We start from the raw sequence: 16,650 nt of genomic DNA, 5'->3' as shown, positions 1-16,650 counted from the left end.
CAGGAGAAAAAGAGAACAGAAAATGTCTGCCTTTTATTTGGAATATGATGGAACTGCTCCCAGGTGAAGGTGAAGGTGGGAACTAAGCCAAAGGTATGCTGGGAATGTATGGCCGTTGCCGTGGCAACAGTGACCAGGTGCGTCACTGCTGGAGGTGAAAGCAATTCCTGATACCGACAATCTGTCTGTCACGTGTGTGAGACCAAGGCAGCATAGAAAGACAGGTTAAGTGTGGGGCTTTGACTATGCTTGGCCCAGGGAGTGGCACTATTCGGAGGTGTGGCCTTGTTGGAGTAGGTGTGTCACTGTGGGCTTGAGTTTTGTTTTTTTTTTTTTTTTTTTTCCCGGAGCTGGGGACCGAACCCAGGGCCTTGCGCTTCCTAGGCAAGCGCTCTACCACTGAGCTAAATCCCCAACCTCGTGGGCTTGAGTTTTAAGGCCAGCATCCTAGCTGTCTGGAAGCCAGTCTTCTCCCGTTTGCCTTCAAAACAAGATGTTGAACTCTTATGTTAGCATTCCGTCTAAGCTCCGCCCCACAGTTACCTGGCAACAGTCAGGTATGCCTGACACTATAAAAGGGGCTGTTTGCCCTCTCTTGCTCTTTTCTTACCCTCTTCCTTCTTCTTTTTTTTTTTTTTTTTTTTTTTTTTTTTTTTTAGATTTATTTTATTTATATGAATACACTGTAGCTGTCCTCAGACACACCAGAAGAGGGATGGTTGTGAGCCACCATGTGGTTGCTGGGAACCGAACTCAGGACCTCTGGAAGAGCAGGTCGGTGCTCTCACCCACTGAGCCATCTCTCCAGCCCCCCTCTTCCCTTCTTTTCTCCCTGTTCCCCTCCCCCTTCTCTCCACATGCTCATGGCCGGCCCCTATTTTTTTCTAGACCTCCCTCTCTCCCCCTTTCTCTGCCCCTACTACCCTCTTAACTCCCCTCCCCATACCCTAAATAAACTCTATTCTATACCATACCATTATGTGGCTGGTCCCTCAGGGGGAAGGGATGTCACAGCATGGGCATGCAGAAGCACCCCCTCTCCCCACACCTCCATAGAACATAATCCCTCCTCTCTTTATCTTTTTATAAACATATCACTTACCTCTTCCTGCACCATGCCTGCCTGCACGCTGCCATGCTTCCTGCCTTGGTGATACAGAACTGAACCTCTGAACCTGTAAGCCAGCCCCAATGAAATGTTATCCTTTTAAGAGTTGCCTTGGTCATGGTGTCTGCTCACAGAAGTGAAACCCTAAGTAAGACATTAAGTTAAAGGGACACTGGAAGGAAAAGCCCCTCGGGCTAAAATCTGACAAAAGCTTCTCATAGCTGACAGTCCAAGAATTTCTGAATAATTAATGTTTGCTATGAGAGTTGAGAGTGGCCTTTTTGTTTGTTTGGTTTGTTTTGTTTTCCAACATAGGGTTTCTCTGTGTAATCTTGGCTGTCCTGGAACTAGCTTTGCAGACCACCAGGCTGGCCTTGAACTCACAGAGCTCCGTCTGTCTCTGCCTCCCAAATGCTAGAATCAAAGGTGTGAGCCACCATCGCTGAGCTTCTCTTGCACTATCTCCGTGTTTGATCTAAGGACTAACCTATACTATTAGATAAATCCTATTTTTATTGGTACGAGGAGCTGAGTCAGGTCATACCTGGTGATAGCCCTTAGCCATGAAGAATGGCTCAGCCCCAGCCTTACTGATCTGCACCACTTGTGGGAACAATGTGCCTGGGTATTGAAAACAGCCCAGCTTTCCAACTTGGGCCCGGCAGAATGGCTCCCGCAAAGAAGGGTGGCGAGAAGAAGAAGGGCCGTTCAGCCATCAACGAGGTGGTGACCCGAGAATACACCATCAACATTCACAAGCGCATCCATGGAGTGGGCTTCAAGAAGCGTGCTCCTCGGGCACTCAAAGAAATTCGGAAATTTGCCATGAAGGAGATGGGAACTCCAGATGTGCGATAGACACCAGGCTCAATAAAGCCGCCTGGGCCAAAGGAATAAGGAATGTTCCATCGCATCCGAGCACGTTTGTCCAGAAAGCGTAATGAGGATGAGGATTCACCAAACAAGCTCTACACATTGGTAACTTACGTGCCTGTTACCACATTCAAAAAATCTACAGACGGTCAATGTGGATGAGAACTAACTGCTGAATGTCAAATAAAGTTACAGAACTGCCAAAAAAAAAAAAAAAAAAAAAGAAAACAGCCCACCCTGCTTCCAGTCAAACTCCGAAAATAAAATAGCTGTAACTGCCAGGTAGCTACTCGTGTGTGTTTATAAACCTGTCTCCCAGTCCTTCTAAGGGTACTCAACCTTCATCCTGCAGAAAGACTAAGGCCCCCCCAATGTTCCAATAAGGCAGTCTAAGCCTGTTGAGATCCAGTCTGTCTGCCTCTCCTTTTTAAAAAAGATTTATTATATATAAGTTGCTGTCTTCAAACACACCAGAAGAGGGCATCAGATCTCATTATAGATCATTGTGAGCCACCATGTGGTTGCTGGGATTTGAACTCAGCACCTCTGGAAGCGCAGTCGGTGCTCCTAACTGCTGAGCCATCTCTCCAGCCCCCCTCCCCCTTTTCCCTATGTAGTGCTGAGAACTGAGACCCTGAGCAAAAGCTTTTTTTCCTGCTTCCCTGGGGACATTCCTATGGGAACATGAAGACCCTCTATATAGACTTACTATATTAGATATATAAGCTTATTATATGGGCCACAGAAGCTCACTATAAAGGTTCAACCTGATACCTCTGGTCTTTTGTGGCCTCTGCCTTCATCAGTGGCATACTCAACCATCCTGGTAAGAGTGAAAAATTCAGCAGGGCAGTGGTGATATACCCCTTAAACCCCAGTACTCAAGAGCCACAGGCAGGAGGATCTCTATGAGTTCCAGGCCAGGCTAGTCTACAAAGCAAGTTTCAGGATAGTCAGGGCTACACAGAGAAAACTTGTCTCAAAAAAAAAAGGAAGGGGGAGGGGGCTGGAGAGATGGCTCAGTGGTTAAGAGCACTGACTGTTCTTCCAGAGGTCCTGAGTTCAACTCCCAGCAACCACATGGTGGCTCAGAACCATCTGCAATGGGATCTGATGTCCATCTGTAATGGGATCCAGTGCCCTCTTCTGGTGTGTCTGAAGACAGGGACAGTGTATATGTATATATACCTGAAATGAAATAAATAAATCTTAAAAAAAAAAATTAAGAGTGAAAAATTCTAAAGACAGACACTTAGTTTTTGTTATAGAAATGGACAAAGGTTTGGAGGGTATCCAGTGCAATTCCCATGTCTTCGGGTCGCAGAACAAACAATTAGGCCAGGAACACATGGGTATTCGTGTAGAGACAGCTTATTAAGAGAGTAATCTTGCTTGGTATAGTGGTGCACACCTTTAGTCCCAGCATCCAAGAGGCAGAGATAGATGGATAGTGGGAGTGCTAGGCCAGCCTGGGCTACATACTGAGACGTTGTCTCCATAAGCCAATAACTGAAACTTAAAAATTATAAGCACATCCAAGACTCTAAGCTGGCCAGATTGGTGGCTGGAAGGCCCTAGGTTGGAGGATCCTTTTTGGCTAATTTCCTGACTCGTAACAGCGGAATTGTCCTACGCAGAGAAAAGAGCACACAGATAGAAAGACCCACCTGGGAAGCCAAAGGAGTGGTTAAGCCATGAAGACTTTCCTCCCCTCTCTCAGTGTTAGTCAGTGTGTCATGTCCCGGTCCAGCTTTGGACTTGTTGGGCTGGCCCATCAGCAGGGGCCTATTGGTGGGAGTCAAAAGCCTACAGGGCCTTTGTTTTAAGCCGCCAGGCTTTTGTCTCAAGTCAGGAGGTTGAGGAAGAAACCAGCCATCTTGGAGAATCGCCACCTTTATTACCACGGTCTTCCAAGTCACTCTGTCTGCCTAGGAGCCCGCCTAACTGCTAGTCTGTCGTTTTCCTCCGAGTCCACTGCTTGCATGTTTCCTCACTTCTAATAAATACCTTTGTCCGATTGCTGATTCTGTTAGCTTCCAGGAAGTTCCATTAGGCTCCTCCCAGGGACCTAGCAAGGGCTTACGTCATCACCTGCCGCCATTACGCCACTACCTGCCGCCAGGTGTAGGTAGCATATAAATGGACTACTCGCCACCTGTCTCTCTCTTCCTCTCTGCCCCACCTCTCTCTTCCCCTTTCTGACTTATTCTGTCCCCCTTCTCTGCCCTCATGGGTCTGCTCCAGTCGATCTGCCTCTGAGATTTCTCTGCCGCCATCCACTGCACTCCACGCTCTTCCTGCCTCTTCATTCGTTAGCTGGCGGCAAAAACAAATCCAAATAAGACCCGTAGAACTGCATCCCCAGGACCATATGATATGCCCAGGGGTCCTAATGGAGGCACCTTTTCAATCAAGATCCCGTCTTCCCAGATGTGTCTCCAGCTTGCGTCAAGTTGACATAAAACTAGTGGGCAGAGGGCATTTGCACGGGCTATTCCTCCTCATGGCCATCCTACCCAGAGACCCAGACATTCCTGGAAAGTCTGGATCCCCCAATCAGGCCCAGAGGGGCAGGGGCAGGTAGCTGGCTGAGGTCCAGCCCTTACACAGCCTACTTGGACTAGTCTTCACTCGTGTTTTGAGAGCACAGCTGTTGTGCAGTTTCAGAATTCGATGCTAAAAATACTCCGTGGCCCGAAGGAAGCCCCCCCCCCCCGACAAGGGGTCTAGCCACTTGTGGATGGGGCTTCTTAGAGCTGTGATGGAGTCTCACTAACCACGATGGAAGGGGTGGGTCCTGTATACTCAAACCCCAAGGAGGCCCTCTGATGACCAGGGGAGACCTGTAGGAGAGGGTGCCACCTCCTTGTCTCTTCACAGGACCTCTAGGATGAGTGGCCGTGTGTTTACATATCTATTTGGAAGGCAGGTGAGGCAGGGATTAGTTTGAACCCAGGTGGTTGAGGGTAGCCAAGGCAAACAGTGCCCAGCATTGTTTGTCTCTAGGCCCCTAGAACTCGGGTTTCCAGAGCTTACTCCAACTACAATAGCTTTCTAAGTAGAGAGGTGTCCCCTTTGACCAGAAGGGAGGACGACTGGGCAGGGATTTATGTCAGGCTCCGTCATACTTCCTACCCAATTTCGGTTTCCCCAACTGCAGACTCTGAGCAGGGAGCGCCTTCTGTGGCTTTCCTGTTGCTGTTTGCCTGGCAAACCCGTCCTTCCCTCCAGACAGACTGCTTGTGCCATCATCCCTTGGGCTCCAGACTCCCTGGAACGTTCTTAGGTTCTCACTGCAGGCGCCGCCTGCCTTATCAGCCCTTAATCTCAGAGGAGACAGACAAATATCCTTTGCCTCCTCGGTGACAACAGTCCCTCCCATTGCCCCTCCCCTGACCTCTGAGACTGGAGTGGCCAGTTACCGCAGAGGGAATTCCTCTTCTTTCTGCACGGGCAGGAAACCTGACCCCCTTCCAGACCTCCCTCCGCGGTTCCTTTACTAGATGGCGCTGGCCCTGGCGTGGGATGTGTGGCTGGATACCCGACTGCAGCGGTCGGGTATCCAGCCACACATCACTGCCTCTGCCTGGGTGGGATCTGCTCTACCTGGCCTGTGTAACGTAAGTGCATGCTGCGAGACGGGGTTTCACAGCCACTTTTCAGGGCTTTGGTTCAACTCCTGCTGTATAAGCTGTAAGGTCGTCTTAAACACCACGCCCCCAGGAAGGCGTGTCCAGCTCAGTACCTCCTGTTCTCCACAGTCAGGTGCTCGGTCCTGCTGATGGCTCTTGTCCCTGTGGAATCCTCTTGTTCTTGGCATCTACCTGAGACAACCTGAACCAGTTTCCCTGGTTCAGATCATATCCTTAGGCGACCTCAGGACTCTGTTCCGAACTTACCTCATCTTCCACACTGGTGTCCAAAGCTGGGCTCTTCATGCTAACAAGGGCATATCTGTTTGGGCATCCTTTACCTCCTTCCTGATCATCATGGGATTTGTCTAGCTGCATCCCACAGTCCTCTCCCAGGCCACCCTCCCTGGGCTGCTCACAGCCTTTCTTTGTCTTGAAATCCTTTTCTTTGCTTAGCTCTTGGACCTCTCTCCTCTTGGCCTCCTCTTTCTGACTGCCATCCAGGCCTGGCTTCTTCTCTGTCTTAGGCTGGAAACGTCTGGGAGAGGAGGAAGCTGTAGTTGCTAGTTTTTACACACATTGGTCGACTGATCATAAACACTCCATTCTTAGTTTCCGGGAGAAAGCTTTGCCTAATGGACTTGACAAATTGTTCCGTGGTTGGAGGCCTTCGAGTCCTCAATATGGCTGTGCCCTTGCCAACAATACACATTAACTCCGGACTTCACTCATCCAGGGCTGCTCCACTCTCTATAACCTCTCAGAGGCCCAGACTGCAAAAGCCATCATAGATTTACTGATAACTGACATTTGGTCATACCTCTCGCCCGATACCACACTCCAGATTTGTCCAAGCAGCTGTTATGTAGATGCCCCAAAATCAATTAAGGCCAGAGCAAGGCTCTGCCTCCTGCCTTCTCTCCAGCGTTCTCCATCTCCACCACAGGTAACGAACACCATCTCCATGCTCAGACCTCTCAATTACCCTTGACCCCTCTCTCACAGCCCTGTACAGTTTATGGGGAAAAAGCACTCCACCCCCTGGACCTCCAGGCTCCCCTCACTCAAGCCAATGATTACTCTGCCAATCTTTTGCCCTTAGACACATTTTAATTTTTATTTTGAGAATTTCTTTTAAAAAAAAAAAGATTTATTTTATTATATACATGTGAGTACACTGTCACTGTCTTCAGCCACACCAGCAGAGGGCATCAGATCCCATTACAGATGGTTGTGAGCCACCATGTGGTTGCTGGGAATTGAACTCAGGACCTCTGCAAGAGCAGTCAGTGCTCTTAACCTCTGACCCATCTCTCCTGCCCCTATTTTGAGAATTTTATACCCACATATGTGTTTTTATCAACTCTACTCCCATTCCCTCCCCTCCCCCTCCAATTCCCTTCAACACTTTTCCTCCTTTATGTAAGCGCTCTCTCTCCCTCTCAACCCACTGAGGGAGGGAATAGGGATTCCATTTAGTGTCTCCTGAATGTGCATGAGTGTAGGACCATCTACTGTAGTGTGGGCAGGTTTTCAGGAGCCACATCTCTCTCCCCAGCAGTCACCAGTTGTTACTAACATCTCAGACTTGGGTGGGACATTGCCAGCCCTTCCCCCATCCACACATCCGTGAGTCCATGTGGGCAACGGCCTGGTCACGTCCAGCAAATGCTGCTTCACCATGGTAGACAGCACTGCCCTGGGACATTTCTTTTAAAGAAGTGGCATGGCCAAGGGCGCAGCTCTGTGACAGGCTGTCCGGCCTAGGCTGTGCAAGGTTCTGGGTTCCATTGCCAGCATCACAAGGCACATATCAAAGTGGTTGAGGCTTGGCAGCACACGCCCGTAACCCCAGCAGTGTATCAGGCAGGTTTGTGAGTTCAAGGCCATCTGTGTGAACCAAGCCTCCCTCTCAATAAACAAACAATAAAATACAGCAGTAAAATACACACATCATAAAAGCCTCCCCAGCCATTTACAAGCACATAGTTTATGTGCTGCTCACACTTGTGCAGTCACCAGCATCCTTCTCTCTGTAGAACTTTCCATTTTCCAAACAAAAGCTCTGTGTCTATTAAATAGTAACTCCATTTCTCTTCCTTAGTAGATGGGAGGCAGTACTTGTCTTTGTTTTTAACATTTATTTATTTAATTTATATAAGTACACTGTCACTGTCTTCAGACACACCAGAAGAGGGCATCGGATCTCATTACAGATGGTTGTGAGCCACTGGTGGTTGCTGGGATTTGAACTCAGGACCTCTGGAAGAGCAGACAGTGCTCTTAACCACCAAGCCATCTCTCCAGCCCTGTACTTGCTTTTGTAATGGTCTCATTTCACCTAACAAGATGTCTTTATGAACCATCAGTGTTGGAGGCTGTGACAGCATTTTCTTCCTTAAGGGCTATATAATATTCCCCTGCATTTTGCCTTTCCTTTAATCTGTCAAAGGGTACTTACTGCTTTACCTTTTCCACCATTGTCAATAATTCTATGAGTGTATAAATGAGTGTGTGTATCAATGAGAAAAAACATAGTGACATATATGCATGGAATGCCACAATAAAATTCATTATTTTGTATGGTAATTTAATTCATGCACTTTTCCCCTCAAGACAGAGTTTCTCTTTGTAGCCCTGGCTGTCCTGGAACTTGCTCCGTAGGCCAGGCTGGCTTCCAGTGCAGAAGTGCTCATGAGTATTTTTTTTTTTTTTTTCAGCTTCTATTGGCCTGGCACCTGCTTTTGCCTCCCGAGTGCTGGGTTTAAGGCTATACAACACCATGCCTGGCAAAAGTTTCTCTTTAGGGGTTGGGGATTTAGCTCAGTGGTAGAGCGCTTGCCTAGCAAGCAAGGCCCTGTCTGGTCCTCAGCTCCAGAAAAAAAAGAGTAAAAAGAAAAAAAAAGTTTCTCTTTAAGTTCTGAGTTGACCTGCTAATGGGTATATGGTAATTCTAAGCTTTAAGGTTTTCTTTCTTTTTTTTCTTTTTAAAGATTTATTAATTTTACTTATATGAGTCCACCATCACTGTCTTCAGCCACACCAGAAGAGGGCATCAGATCCCATTACATTGTGAGCCACCATGTGGTTGCTGGGAATTGAACTCAGGACCTCTGGAAGAGCAGTCAGTCCTCTTTTTTTTTTTTTTTTTTTTTTTTTTTTCGAGCTGGGGACCGAACCCAGGGCCTTGCGCTTGCTAGGCAAGCGCCTACCACTGAGCTAAATCCCCAACCCCACAGTCAGTGCTCTTAACTGCTGAGCCATCTCTCCAGCCCAAGTTTTAAGTTTTATTTGAATAAAATGAAATCACTAGTTTAGTTTTGTGAGACAGCGTTTTGTTATGTGGCTCAGGTGTCATGAGGAGAACTCACTATCCTGCCTCTGATTTCCTCCTGCTGGGGTTCTAGATACATCTGATAATTATATATTTATTTAGATACATCTGATAACTGATATTTATTTGTTTGGGGCTAGGGTTTCACTATGTAACCCTAGCTGGCCTAGAACTCTCTCTGTTGACAAGACAAGCCTCGGACTTTCAGAGATCTGCCTGCCTCTGCCTTTGGAGTGTTGGGAATGAAGACAGGCACTACCACACCCAGTGGTCGTCTTACTTTACACATTTGCTTACCACATTTACTGTTCTCCCCCATGGCTGAGCCATTTTAAATCTCCACAAAAACCGCATGAAAAAAAATGTATGTTTCCATATCCTGGACAGCACACGTTACTGTTTTGTTTGTATAACCTTTTAGTGAGCACAGGGACCTTTTAGAAGTGACCGTTAAATGCCATCTCCTCATCTAGGCTTCCCAGGTTAACTTACTTACCTTGGAGGTTCGTCTCAGGCATTATTTTCCATCAAGGAGCTGTTCTAGGTCGCGTGGTATTGAACTGTCTAGACCATGATGGACAGTGTCTTTGGTTGGCTACAGGATCCCCAGCATTTATCAGATTGTTCGGCACACAGTAGGTCCTCAATAAATGGTTAACTAATAGCGTTTTTCTTTTCTACCAAATTTCAAGTTCCTCTCCAGTCTGCCCGCTTGCTCCAGCATGGCTCTGAACCTTCTTCGGTCGGATCCTCCCTACAGCGCACACCCAGGAGGATCACGACTGAACCTGCACAGGATAGCTGGACTCAGAGTTTTACAGGGTGTCGCCAGTAAAGCAGAGGCCGAAAAAAAAAAAAAAAAGCAGAGGCCGGCCGGAGGCCAGCCCAGCATCTCGGCCCACCCCTTGCTCGCCTCTTTGTGCTTCTTTTCATAGTCCGCCCCCGTGGCAAGCTCGTGGGTTTTTGCTATTGGTTCTTCTCTAGATGCTGTCAAACGACCAATTCTGATTGGCCACAAAACCTCCCACGCCTCCATAGCAGCCACAACAACCGCCACGTGCTCTACCGTGGGACTTCCTTATTGGCTAGCCGCCTCGACACACCTGGCCGGCCCGCTTTCTCTTCCCATTGGCTTTCCAGTCCCCAGGCTCGGCTCCTCCGATGCTGATTGGTCCTCAGAGAGCGAGGCGGGGCTTGGGGCGGGTAAAGAGTGCGGGTTTGCCGGCGCGCGCGCTGAAGATTTTTCGATGGCTGGGCAGAGGCTGGCGGCGGATTTCCTGCAGGTGCCGGCGGTGACACGAGCCTACACCGCGGCCTGCGTCCTCACCACGGCCGCAGTGGTGAGCGGGCCGGGCGGGCGTGGCGGCACCATGGTTACAGTCCCTGGCCGGTCAGAGGGGGTTAGGGATGTCGCCTGCTTCCGGGGTCTTACACGCTCCCCGTCCCACAGCAGCTGGAGCTCCTCAGCCCCTTCCAGCTCTACTTCAACCCGCACCTGGTGTTCCGGAAGTTCCAGGTGAGGCGGCCTTGACTCTGGCGCTGTCAGCCAGGCCCCTGCCCCCATCCCCGCTCCTCACCACCACCCCAACTCTTTGCAGGTCTGGAGGCTCATCACTACCTTCCTCTTCTTCGGGCCCCTGGGATTCGGCTTCTTTTTCAACATGCTCTTCGTGTATCCTGGGCCACCTTGGCGGGTTGGAGGTGGGGTGAGCCCGGGTGGGGGTTATGCTGGGCTAGTAACGGGGAAACTGAGGCCCAGTCGACGTGGCACTTCCTATGCCAGTGTTGCAGGTTCCGCTACTGCCGCATGCTGGAGGAGGGTTCTTTCCGTGGCCGCAAGGCCGACTTCGTTTTCATGTTTCTCTTCGGTGGTGTTCTTATGACTGTATCCTTCTGAATGCTTAGTATTACTGGACCAAAGAGACACCTTATCTCTCATGACCCAGACCAGAAGGGACAGGCAGGCATTCAGAGCTCGGCAACCGTGTGCCTTAGGTGCCCCAGCTAGATGTTCAGTGTCCCTGAATAGCACGACAGGGAGATACAGGGTGGTCTGGTAGACTACAGTGCTCTGAAGTATGGATGCTAGAGACAGAAGGAGCAGGCATGGGGATTGATGGGTATCTGGAAGCCACAGAAAGGGAGGCTTCCTCTTGGGATATGAGGGGACCCGTGGCAAGGGTCAGTGGCACTGTGGGCAGCAGACTGCTCCAAGGATCCTTGACTCTTGGCCCAGCTGCTGGGATTCCTGGGCAGCATGTTTTTCCTGGGACAGGCCCTCATGGCCATGCTGGTCTATGTGTGGAGCCGTCGAAGCCCACATGTGAGGGTCAACTTCTTTGGCTTACTCAACTTCCAGGCGCCATTCCTGCCCTGGGCCCTCATGGGCTTCTCGCTGCTTCTGGGCAACTCGGTTATCACAGACCTGCTAGGTGAGCTTGCCAGGTCCGGTGCCACTCACCAAAGCCAGCTGCTCCCATCAGGGAGTGCACTTCCCTTCCCCCACTCCTCCCAACCCCTCATCTTATCCCAACTTCTGTTCTTAATGCCCCTCAAGCAGTCCAGCTGGCCCACAGGATTTGCATCTGCAGTTGACCTTCTGAACCGAGCTGGTCCTGCCTGGGGGTGGGTGGTTAGTTTCTGCTTCCTGGCTCCTACTCCCCCAGCATTCTCAAGCTCCTAGTTCCTGCCCTTCCCGGTACTGGCCACTTTTGGGCCCCTTCAAGCCGCCTTTCAAGGCCAGTTCTGTCTTATTCAGGCAGATAGCAGGGTCCTTGTGTTCTGGAACCTGGGTTCTGCTGGGCTGTGAAAGATGGCCTCTGCCAGCCTTTGGCTCTCTCACAGGGATCATTGTGGGCCACATCTACTACTTCCTAGAAGATGTCTTTCCCAACCAGCCTGGAGGCAAGAGACTGCTGCTGACCCCCAGCTTCTTGTGAGTGTTGGACAACAGTTCCCCCACTCCGCCTTAGGTGGCAGTCTACCAACTCCATGGGGGGTGCAGGGGACGGGACGGTGGATTTGTGTTTACTGAAGTGCTCAGTATAACTGTCCCCTCCCCACAGGAAGCTGCTACTAGATGACCCTCAGGAGGACCCCAATTACCTGCCCCTCCCTGAAGAGCATCCAGAGGCCTAACTGCAGCTCCTGGAACAGTAAGCGCACTCTGGTCAGCCCCAGGCTTTAGACAGCACTCTATCCTTCCCCTCCACCTCAGCTCAAGCTGAGCAGCACTCGGAAGGCTGGGCCTCCCAGCAGCCTTGGTGCCTCAGCCAGCAACACCCTGTACTCCTCTGTACCGTCTCTCCGCTCAACCACAGTGACAGGACACGGAGCCCAGAGAGGCCTAAGACTGCCTAGAGATGCCCGGCAGAGTTCTGAACTACAGACCCGAGGACTCATCTTCACACTGTCTTTCTGTCAGGGTCTTGATGGAGACCTCAGTCCCAGTCATTAGAGCTGGTGCCATCCGCCTAGCCTGTCTTCGTCCTCACCTTCTCTAGCTGGTGACCCAAAGGTCCCATGGACAAGTTTGGCCCTCTGCCATGCTAGTGAGCCCAGGGCCTCGAGCTCTATTTAAGCAGCAGCCCGGGTACAGCAGAGGCAGTTCTGGGACATCCTGTCTGTCTTGCAGCTGAAGGCCTGTGTGGGCAGGTGTCCCTACCTGGTTTTCCTTGTTGCTCTACATCTGCCCCATGGGGCTTACTCCTGAATGCCCACCCAACAGCATGGGAATTCCCCGTACCATTGCCTGTCATTTCTATGGTAACAAAAATGTTTTCTGAGTCTGACTCAATTTTGTAGTGAAACCTGGTGTGGCTGCTGCTGCGTGGAGAGGGAGGGTTTTAAAACTAGCAGGCTCTGAGGGGTGGATGGGGTGGAGTAGAGTACTCCCTAGGCTGACCCACTGAGTGAGGGTAGCTGCAATGTCACCGTCTTCAGTGACCACCTGTATGACCAATTTGCCAAGCAAAGCTCGCCTTAGTGCAGTTCCATGTCACCTTAATGGATCCCATGTCCATTCTGTACCACAAACCACGGACAAGGAATGAGCCTACCTAAGCACAGCTTGGGGGATGGAGGAAGAGGCTCTACCTCCTCTCTATACAATGCTAACCAAAAAGGCGGGCACATGGCTGGCATGCTATTTCCCTGTTCCCACAACAGGCTGGGGAAGGAGAATCTGGCCCAGGCCAGATGAGATGGACTTATTAGTTAACCTTTTGGGGAGCTGCTAGAACTTTGACAGAGACTTCTGTTTGCACATTAATTATGTCTTGTCCAGGTGCTGCCCACCCATGACTGAGTCCTTCATTCTAGAGCAGCACGGTCCCCCCATCTGGCAGCAGCTTGTCTGGATGTATCAGGACCAAGGCCAGCAGGAGCTGACACTCCTGTCAACCTCTACAAGGACTTACTGAGCAGAGAGAGCCCCTGGGAGGCTGGAAAGCGCCAGAAAGAACAATGACTGGACTCTGCTCTGGGGGCCTTGTGGCTGGCTATGCAGACCAGAGGGCGGGACAGGCAATGACTGACACATCTTCCTGGCCACATACCCTCCAATCCACACAGGTTCTAGCTCAGGCTGGACTCCTGCCTCTCCTTTCTATGCTAGTGCACCAAAGAAACTGAACATGTTACCTTTTATTTAAAAGTGTTACTAGCCCTGCCTGGGGCTCCTATACAAAAACAACACAACCCAAATGAGGCTGCTTCCCGTCTCTAGACTCGGGGACAGTGCGGGGGTTTAGCGAGTGGAATGTGTGCTGAAGGAAGGCACCCGGGAGGCTCCTACCCCAGTCCTCAGGATGGCACCAGCTGTCCCGTTGCCTTTCTCTTTACCACAGAGGAGGGAAAGGCAGTCTTTTGAGATGCTCAGTAGAAGTCGAGCATGGATGGCTTCATCACCAGGCTGGGGCAGTGTTGGCAAGACGCCTCATTCGCCTGAAGTGGGGAATAAATGGTCAGCTGGTATTGGTCACAGTTCGGGGTGGCTGTCTTACTTCTGGGGAGTACTTCCATTCTACTTTCCTAGAGGAGCTAGGTGTGGTCCCCAATCTAGCAGGAATAGTCTCCAGCCTTCTGACCTTCCCAGTTGGCTGCACGGACATTACTCCTCGCTACAGAAACCCTGAAACTTACTAGGAACTACAGCAGACATGATCTGAGGACTTGCCTTTGCTCTCTTTGAGGAAATGTACCCTGGGCCTGATCTCCAGAAACTGCCTCTTGAAACTAAGTTCCTGGGGAGAAGATGCCCCCGCCTCTGCTAGGGAAGAGAGGTGCCTGTGTATACCTTGTGTTCCTGTCTTGATCCCGGATCTTCTTCTCCATCTCAGCATCCGTCAGTGTCTCCAGCAGGGGGCACCACTGGTCAGCATCTCCAGTATTTCGGATGGCAATCTCCACTGTGGGAAGTGGGTTCTCACTGAGGGAACGAGACAGAGGAACAAAGGCTATTTAACAGAATAGCAGCTAGGAAGTCCCCCAGAAACCACTGCTTTGCACCCTGCTAACCCTTAGCAGATGGCCAGGGCATGGTGGGAAGGCCCTCTTCCTTGTCCTGGCTGCTTTCAGCAGCAGTGCTGACTGGCAATTGGGGGATGGCTTCTGTCACTGCCTCAAGCATGATGTCAGGATCTGCACCATCTGCAAGGTACAGTACCACCACCTATGGCCTAGAGAGCCTTCCTTTAAAGCCAATTCTTGATAAGAGTTGAGGGAGCTCCTGGCGATGGAGGTAGTTTCTTTGGACAGAAGAGTGTCCCAAATACAGGTAACAGAATGAGCAGGCCTATTTACCCTCTTCTGTCCACAGCCAGTCCCTGGTACCCACACAAGACCCACTGATCAGGAAAACACCACGAACACCACAGGGATGAGGATAGAGGTGCAAAACGTCTCTTCCCCAGAGGCCTCAACCTCCTCATAGAGGGCCACTGGGCTGGCCTGCTTGCAAGTGTACACAGTTATCCCTTGGCTCATTTCAAGGAGTCCACACTAAGCCCTGGAGAAACCAGCCTTTCTACTTTGAGACAGACAGCTGGTTGGCAGAGAACTGAGCCTAGAAATGCTATCTCCAGAGTTAGAGCCCTTCAGAGACCACCCAACCCCACCTCATCTCTTCAAGCCTCTTGCCAAATGGACACAATGAATAAAGTGGGACAAAGGCTAGGAGAGACAAGTACTGGGGGTGGGTAGGAGGACGCTAAGGAGGTACCAATGTAATCCAGCAAAGTCTAGCCTGGTAGGAAGCCTCAAGCAAATTAGAACTAGGTCTTTTGTCCCTCCACCGCCACGTGACCTTCCGCAGCCTTTACCCTCCCCTCAGCCTCCCTGTCTCCTGTCCTTCGAGACGGCCATCCTAAAGCCCCCGGCTGCCTTGCAGTACTCATCACATGGCAGATGAAAATGAGATAAACACAGCTGACTGGGCTGTGTGGGTTTTGTCTAAAATATGGGAGCAAGGTTAACTGCTGGGAGGGTTAACATTAAAGCAGCCAACATTCATTCAGACGTTTCTTCAGAGCCAGGACAGGCTCCTTTGAGCTTCAGGAATGGTGGATTTCACAGAAGCAAAGCCCTATCCTAGGTTGGACAGCAGAGTCATGATTCCTCATCACTCAACCAAACCTGGCAGCTGAGAGCCTGCCCTGCCCTACTCAGAAAGCCCGGCTAGGGACGGTCCTTGACATAAAGTGTCAAAGACCTAGAGCCTGCATCAAGGTTGGAGCAGGGCTGAAGCTGGTTCCACAGATCAGGAGAGCCCAGCTCCTAGGCACACAGCTCAGTGTAAAACATCCATACCCACAGGCTACAGAATCTGGAAGCTTAGGCTCCCGCCAGTGACTCAGAAGCCAGATCAGTCAGCCCCTTCCTTCCCTTGTGGTCAGTCCCTGGAGCCAGCCCCTTTCAGCAGCTTCATTTAGAAATTCAAACAGCCCAGCCAGACTTATCCCTCATCTCCAGGTCATCCCCCTCAGGAGGAAAGAATTCAAAGGCGCCAAGCCTAGGCAGTCAGAAGCAAAACATGTTTTCCTCTGAATTTAAACAAGAGCTGGCAAACAGTCCCACAGGCCCTTTTGTTTACCTCCCCTTGACTCTGGGAAGCTTTCACACCAGTGGGTTTGTTCAAAAATAGAACTGCTAGAGCTGACCATGGAGGGACGGGCTTAGAGCCAATACAGGCTGCCTCAGGTTTGTGGGACATGCAAGCAGAGAGGTTGCCCTGAGTCCCCAGTCTGTGGGCCACTGAGTCAGCCAGGATCCACTGCTCCATGGGAACTCCTACTCGTGAACTCTGAAGCCAGTGAGAACCAGGACATTCTCCTGGGTCTGTAGGAAGATGACGTGAGAGGAAAGATGGATGCTAGTGGAGTATATTTGAGTTTCTGTGTCATGTAGGGTCTTGCTGTTGTTTAAGACAGGGTTTCTGTGTAGCTCTGGCTGTCTTGGTACTCAGTATGTAGATTAGGCAGACCTCCAACTCAGAGATCTACTTGCCCCGCCTCCCAAATACTGGAATTAAAGGTGAACGCCACCATGCCAGACCTTGGTGTGCGATTTTGTTTTTGTGACCTGTGACAGGCAGGCAAGCTGAAAAGCAATCACTGTCACTATAAAGAGAGAATGGACTTAAGAGCGCGTCCTGCCTCAGGACAGACACTCAACGGGGAAAGGAGACCAAATTCCACAGTCCTCGT

At 50.5% G+C, this 16,650-nt stretch overlaps 2 protein-coding genes across 6 annotated transcripts in view; one reads left to right on the top strand and one right to left on the bottom strand.

Annotated features, from left to right (window-relative positions):
* The first annotated feature begins 10,173 nt into the window (after positions 1–10,173).
* Positions 10,174–12,730, top strand: Derl3 (derlin 3). Of its 4 annotated transcripts, XM_032888252.1 has the most exons (8): positions 10,174–10,287; positions 10,398–10,463; positions 10,546–10,619; positions 10,739–10,832; positions 11,184–11,379; positions 11,792–11,882; positions 12,013–12,102; positions 12,268–12,730. In XM_032888252.1, the coding sequence occupies exons 1-7, from the start codon at positions 10,195–10,197 to the stop codon at positions 12,083–12,085; spliced, it is 687 nt and encodes a 228-aa protein (XP_032744143.1). In that variant the 5' UTR covers positions 10,174–10,194; the 3' UTR covers positions 12,086–12,102; positions 12,268–12,730. The 4 variants fall into 4 exon arrangements, with proteins under 4 accessions (XP_032744143.1, XP_032744144.1, XP_032744142.1 ...); XM_032888253.1 differs by having other exon boundaries at positions 10,401–10,463; positions 12,013–12,730; XM_032888251.1 differs by having other exon boundaries at positions 12,013–12,730.
* An 841-nt stretch (positions 12,731–13,571) lies between these two features.
* Positions 13,572–16,650, bottom strand: part of Smarcb1 (SWI/SNF related, matrix associated, actin dependent regulator of chromatin, subfamily b, member 1) — a 22,924-nt gene continuing 19,845 nt past the window's right edge. For both annotated transcript variants that reach the window (XM_032888249.1, XM_032888250.1), the window contains exons 8-9: positions 14,244–14,375; positions 13,572–13,891 (exon numbers count right to left, since the gene is read on the bottom strand). In XM_032888249.1, coding sequence (XP_032744140.1) covers positions 13,852–13,891; positions 14,244–14,375 — 172 coding nt within the window. In that variant the 3' untranslated portion in view covers positions 13,572–13,851. The remainder of the gene's footprint in view (positions 13,892–14,243; positions 14,376–16,650) is intronic.

This window comes from Rattus rattus, chromosome 18, assembly GCF_011064425.1.
Source record: "Rattus rattus isolate New Zealand chromosome 18, Rrattus_CSIRO_v1, whole genome shotgun sequence".
Classification (NCBI taxonomy): Eukaryota; Metazoa; Chordata; class Mammalia; order Rodentia; family Muridae; genus Rattus; species Rattus rattus.
The sequence above is the reverse complement of the archived record's forward strand: the minus strand, read 5'-3'. Positions and strand labels throughout refer to the sequence as shown.

Excerpts from the sequence above, each read along its gene's own strand:
- Derl3 (XM_032888252.1), top strand. The coding sequence starts at position 10,195 with ATGGCTGGGCAGAGGCTGGCGGCGGATTTCCTGCAGGTGCCGGCGGTG. Across the intron at positions 10,620-10,738 it reads TTTTTCAACATGCTCTTCGT|GTTCCGCTACTGCCGCATGC; the intron begins GTATCCTGGGCC and ends CCAGTGTTGCAG. Across the intron at positions 11,883-12,012 it reads CTGCTGACCCCCAGCTTCTT|GAAGCTGCTACTAGATGACC; the intron begins GTGAGTGTTGGA and ends CCCTCCCCACAG.